Here is a 6,556-nt window from a genome sequence, read left to right as displayed (position 1 = left end):
CCTCTGATCAGTTCTTCAGAAAGCATTCCGTAAATAAAAGGGTGAGAACAGTAGCCTCAGTACCAATGAGCGGGTTGAGATCAGGAAAGAAGACCGACCAGATATTCAGCAAAGCATACTTACGGGAGATAATTCTATTGAATCGTTACACAATCTTCTGACTTACCTATGATGATATTCGTAGATCGCATAAGACGAAGATAGTCTGTTTTCACGTAGATAACAGTTTCAGAGTGAATCTGTCCTTACTAGACTTCAGGTTTAGATCGAGTTAGGGGGGAATACCGGGTATAACCAAAAATTCCTGTCATAAATGCTATTCATCAAGGCGACCGGAGGGAGGACAACACAACCTGAATGAAAGCCTTTAAAAACAAAAAAAAGAGGGTTAGCTAGATAAGAGGAAGAGAATGACATATGTGCTTACTTTACTTGCAGTTCCCCTCCTTGACTATGTCCCGGCTGATTGGTGGGAAAAAAAGAGGTTCAGGGAGAAAAACCTTGCCTCATATGCGATTCCGCCTAACACATTGAACTCTGGGGGAAGAGGACTTTTTGTTTCTTAAATCCCGTATCAGTTGGATTTTAAAAAAAGGGGAGTCCAAGACTATTCATTTCAGTTATCCACCCTTAAACGCGGAAGGCGTCATAGGATTTGAGCCCTTTAGGACTGGAAATTGGATATTGAATCACACCAATATCCTTGCCACATCGTGCGAGATTACCAGAACCTCTTGACTACTGACCATCATTCCTCATATTCTTTGATTGAGATCCTTATCTTAGTGGCAAGATGACTTCTCAACAGGATATTAACGCGCTTTCTCAACCTATCTCATCTCAGAGGATTCCATTTTTCCGTTCCGTAAGGTCTTTTTTTGAATTGAAGGCTCCAGGACCAGATAGGAAAGCATTGAGCTAGGATGACTTCACTACCTTAGTCTATTCACCCTCGGATCAATTCACTGGCTTGCTTACTTGCTTGGTGCACACTGACTTGACTGACTGAAGACCGGAATGGACCAATGCGAGATTTACTAAAGAAGGGCGCCAAGGAAAAGGCAAACTAGATAAAAAGCCAAGCTGACTGAATGAAATGCCGCAGCTGACTCTGACTCCGGTTTGGTACCTATTCCATATCTGAAGATTGACCACAGCCTAATTAATTGAATGCCTTACCGCTTTCAACTTTGCTTGGAGTTCGATCCGCCTATGAACTCTTCTTCATACGCTTACTCTCTTACCGGAAAGGCAACCCAACGAAAAGAGTCTTAGTCCAGCTTCGTCCCAAAGCTTGGAGATGCCAGGGGCTGAAAAAGTGGGAGTTACAGTATGTTCTTCTCAAGCCAAACCTTCCGAATGGAAGCGCTGGGTTTCTCTGGACTACTCTTCTGCCATTCATTACCCTTGACATGAGAGGTATATCGTTACCTTTGATCTCATTTCCATTTTTTTTATTTTTGCAGAGTCTCAGCTCTTTCCTCGAGCCCCACGGGGTCCTCTCAATCCCGCTCTCTCACTTCTGTCGCTATAAGTGTGCTCCCCCTTTGTGCGCAGAACGCCGAGGGTGTTCAGGTCTTTCCCCTCTTTTATCTTATTGCTTTCTTTTCTCCATTTCTCACTTGGGTCTAATTGCCAGGTTCAAGTGAACCCTCAGTAGCTTGAACCTGGCAACGGTCTTTGACACATCTATTAGCTGAAGAGGCCTAACGCTGGTCTTTTTCTTCTTCCTATGACTAGCCGATGTAGACTATATCCATAGCCTTTCATATTAGTTAGGGTTGTGTCCTTAACGAATTTGTGAAACTCGTTTAGGCGAATCGATCAATATAAGGGCTTATACACCTACCTTTGAATGAAAGAAGTGTTGATTGTATGCCTGGAAAAGAGAAAGAGTTACTTCCGGCGGTCTGACGATTGATTGCATTTGGTTCAATTTATCTTGCTTGAGAGGGCAAAGGCAGGAAATAGAGTATGGAGTTAGGGGCTTGCTTAATGGCTTTCCTTCCGGCTTCAATGCTCAAGGCATTTCTTTTTTCTTTTTTTGGATTATGCTCTAGTGTTTGAATCATTTTTCTATCTATTCGTCTTTCTATTGATCTATTTGTTTTGCTATCATTCAGTATCAGTAAGATTGATTAGTATGTGGATTACGTGGCTCGCTCTCGCTCTTTGAGTTCTTGGTCTGAAGGTGAACGAGCTCTTGGTGTCGTAATTCCTACTCGCTTTCCTTGTATTAGCTACAGCCACCGAAGCATTCTTTCGTCAACACGAGTTAGCTATTCTCTGATCTTTGCCTTATTCTTCCTTTTCGTATGTATTTTCAACCGCACAACTGGAACCCAAAATTTCATTGCCTTGAAGAGCCTTCCATTCTTAAGCCAGCCAATCCAGTCAATCAATAAAGGGGCGAAGCGGTGTGAACATGGCCTCATTCTATGACGAGTTGGAGGAGATAGCAGGCTACGGCGAGGAGCCGCCCTACGAGGAAGACAAAAGGGACACTGAGGTCCGAGGACCGGAGGCCCACGTATATGCACTCATGAATACTTAGAAATTCAAAAAATTCTTTGATCGTAGAGCAGGCACGTTTCGCCGCTACGCTAAAAGGCTCTTCTATTATGGATCACACGTCCAATTCTCTGGCTCAGAAAGGCTTTCGATGTTTTGATCCTTCTTCTCGTTTTCGCCGTCCCGGCATGTTACCTTCCCTTTTTGGAGTACCAGCTATAGTAGTCAGTCCACTGGGTCTACCTTTTGCGTCCCTGGTGAGGTTGGTTCATCGGCCGAGTCAATCCAGTTTAGAATCTGATTTTCTAGTGAGTTATAGAGCATCTAGTAGATAAACTACTAGCATGAGTAGTTAGACTACCCATACTCAGTTTACGCTGTTCGTGACAGCGATGTTCCAGTCAGACCCGTTCCAGAACCGATGAAAGAAAGAGAAAAACCCACTAGCGGGTAAACCTGTGCTTTAGCCCCCAGCAATAGATCTAGTGAGACAGGATTTTCCTTGCCTATGTTCCCCCTGAAGTGAGGCCCCACCGAATCGTCTGCTTAGTCTTCTTTCTCTTTCCTGTGCTATCCAGAAGAGTGAGACATAAGTCTAAAGTTATCCCACTAGTAATGTGCACTATCTGACTTGTCCTTGGTACATCTTATATGAAGCAGTACTGTAGCCTTACAAGCTGCTTGAATGGGTAGCGGACTTTCTATCTACGCCGAGTTTTGATGCCCGACTCAAAGCCTCCTACTCTTCCCCTTCCGCGAAGACAACCTCTGCCGCCTAGTCTGCTTGCCTTTGCTTCCTAAAGTGAGATGTCCAAGAGAAAAGGAACGAGGGGAAGAAGCGACGAGAACATCAAATCGTGAATGAAAGAGCGTGACGAGACTTTCTCAATTCGAGATGTTAGAAGGTGCAAAATCAATGGGTGCCGGAGCTGCTACAATTGCTTCAGCGGGAGCTGCTGTAGGTATTGGAAACGTATTCAGTTCATTAATTCATTCCGTGGCAAGAAATCCATCATTGGCAAAACAGTTATTCGGATATGCAATCCTGGGCTTTGCTCTAACCGAGGCTATTGCCTTGTTCGCATTAATGATGGCCTTTTTGATTCTCTTTGTTTTCTAAGTTTCTCCTTTTGAAAGGTGTAGTCTCTCCTACCTGAAGAGGACGAGGCCCCCGGAAATGGGGGGAAGGGGAGTGGGCAAGGGGCCCCTTCACGGCTAATCGATCTCTCTCCCTCTAGTAAGCTCATCGAAAGACCTGGTGCCCAATACTCAAACTTGGGGAAGGTGGGATGCTAGGTGGACAGGATTGGACGTTAACCTAGAGAGCTAAGTGTAGTGCACTTCGTTCTCTTTGATTGGCACATGGAAGATCCACTTAAAGCATAAAGAAGATCTGCACCGCTAAGACAAGGAAGGTAAGATGTTCAGAAAGAAGATAAGACAAAAAAGTCAATATTGCAACTGACAGCTAATAGGAGAGAGAATACAACTGTCAGCAAATAAAATAGATAAGACAGTCCTGTCTTGATAGTTTACTTCAGATTTCAATGTCCGATCTGACTGTGAGAATAGCGAAGTCCGGAATGACATGCTCAATGCCAGTCCATCCAGAAATGCCAGATGAATCCCGTGAGAGATCTAATCTAGGCAGAAGATCCCATCCCTAAAAAAAAAAGTGTAATCAGAGGGTGAAACCTTGCTTTGCAAAAGGGGAGTTCTTTCCCGCATCCATCCCATAAACCCCTGTAAAGCTTCTACTCATTCTCAATTCAGGAAAAGGTTTCCGGTTGCCATAAATAAAACCACAATCACACAGTCAACTCGAACAAAGAGCTTCTCGCCTACAAATTAAGGAGCTGGTCCAAGCCTTCCTCTTTACTGTTTAGGAGTAGCATTGAAGATTCGAAACCTTTCGTGTCGTCAGGTTGCTACACCTAACCTAGCCTAGCGGGAGCTCACTGAAGGCTCCGAGTATCATGATCGTAAGACGACATTTGCTAGCCTCACACTACCCTTTTTGGAACCCTCGAGTAGTCATGTGGAAGAAACAAACGAAAAGAAAGGAGAAAGGCTTGCTGTTGCCAAGGCCTATTCCTCGACCATCGTCACCTATTCAATAAGTTGGGAGTCCCCGCCATGTAAACCCATATCCCATGGAAGAATCGAATCAATACCGACTCTTTATTGAGCATCCCGAAGAGTGACGAGAAGACCACACTTTACATCTTTCTTTCAAAAGAGGAGAACGCGCTCATATAATATTAACAAAAATGAAAGAAATCCTCGTCCAGTGGCACGTCCTTTAGCTGCTGCGGTCCGGTACGGGGAAAGAAGTTCGGACATATTCTCTATAGGAAGCGCTCCTTGCCTGAAGAATAGGCGTCTTTCATACCTTTCCTGGGAACGGGCAAGAAAACAGATTGGCCTATGAATGTGCACCCTCTTTCCTGATACTAGGGACATTTTATTCTTTCTGACCTATATTATAATCTTACCAAACTGCTCTTCTTCCGCTAAAAGAGCAAAGATCAAAGCCCTCTTATGCCAGAAATTGAATAAAGAAAGTGTACTTTCACCTCTGGAATGGCAACATGCGAAAGACACCCACTGGCGTGCTTACGTTCTTTCTTCGCTTCCCAGCCAACAAGCAACTCCTTGAGCTTTAGAAAGAAAGCCGTTGATTGCCATCCGTTTTCTTGCTGGAATCTTTTTCTTATTCTTAATAGAACCTGTCCTCCCGGGGCTCAAGGGAGAGGCCTTACTGTCTTTTCTATAGAGTTGGAGTAGTAGTTGGACAAAAGAACTCTCTGGCCGGAGTCAAACACGTAGTCGTGACCTGTCCCGTCGTTACTCCTCTTTCTATATATGTTTAGGGAGAAATAATTAGGCTGCCTAAAAAGAAACTCTAGGCGTTGGATTGTTTTTCTTTTCTGCTGGTGAGGAAAGGTCGTGCAATCGCAGAGGACTAGTTCCCTATCCCGCTGATAAGAATAAAAAAGGGATCGGCGCAGTGGATAGGCCACTCTCACTGGAAGAGCTTAGCTTATTCCAAAGCATCCCTGACGCTCTCTAGTTTAGGAATAGAGGGTGCCGCATCCGAGGCAAAGCAAGAGCTAACAGCCTCTTTTTTTCCATCCTGACTTTCATCCGTTAATGCTTCTTCTTTCCAGTCAGTTTAGATCCTGAGAACAAGTCAAGCTTCAAATAAGTAGTCCGCTAAGGTCTGTCTAACAATAGAGCTTCCAGAGGCAAGCCGAAGCGGAGAATGTTTCTCCTAAAGAGTCTCTTAGAGTAGTCTATCAAAGCACAAGGAGAATGGCTCTGACTAAGCATCTGGTGAGGGATCCGCTGGATTAGTAAGCATCACATAAGGAGGACGGTGGAGATCTAAGTTGCTCCTTTCTTCCCCCTTCCCCAGTTCTCTAACTAGTGGTGTAAGCAAGTGCTCCATTGTGTAATGGTCTAAGGGCCTTTCAGTTCTAATCTTACCTACCGTGTCTAAGGTGTGACTTCTTCCAAGAGTGGGAGGGCTCACAGTAAGACCGGGTAGACGGGTATAGCAGTAATAGTACTTTCACCCAATAGGATAAGGCAAGTCAGTTTGAAAGCAAGGCAAACAACCTTTGCCTCTTGGACTACGGCTTGGAAACCTTTGCCAAGTTTCCTCAGTGAGAAAGGAATCAAACTCACTCTCTTTTCTTCTTCAACTCAACCAAGTCCAATAGAAAACACATTAAGCTTCGTCTAACAGGAAGTAGCACCTGCCGCCTTGCATAGCATGTCGAGAATCCTTTTCCTTGTTTCGAAATACAGATTGTTGTGGAGAGTCTAAATTGCGTAAGAGAAAGAAGCTGTTCTTGAATTGCTAGTCTGTCAGTGAGAAGCTGTGATCGAGAAAGTCTCGCCCAAAGAAAAGAGCTCTACAGTAGTGCCTTGCGGGGTCGTAGAGCCGGGGGAGCTCAGATCCGATTCTTGCATTCATCTTAACTGCAGATTTATACTTCTTCTTACCCAGTTTGTAAGCAGAGGAGAACAAATAAGATAG

At 44.4% G+C, this 6,556-nt stretch overlaps 1 protein-coding gene across 1 annotated transcript; it reads left to right on the top strand.

The window, feature by feature from the left end:
- Positions 1-3,406: 3,406 nt before the first annotated feature.
- Positions 3,407-3,631, top strand: atp9-1 (ATPase subunit 9). The gene has a single exon. It carries the CDS (start codon positions 3,407-3,409, stop codon positions 3,629-3,631), a length of 225 nt encoding a protein of 74 aa, YP_007889788.1.
- Positions 3,632-6,556: the final 2,925 nt, after the last annotated feature.

This window comes from Vigna angularis (genome assembly GCF_016808095.1).
Source record: "Vigna angularis mitochondrial DNA, complete sequence".
Taxonomy (NCBI): domain Eukaryota; kingdom Viridiplantae; phylum Streptophyta; class Magnoliopsida; order Fabales; family Fabaceae; genus Vigna; species Vigna angularis.
The sequence above is the reverse complement of the archived record's forward strand: the minus strand, read 5'-3'. Positions and strand labels throughout refer to the sequence as shown.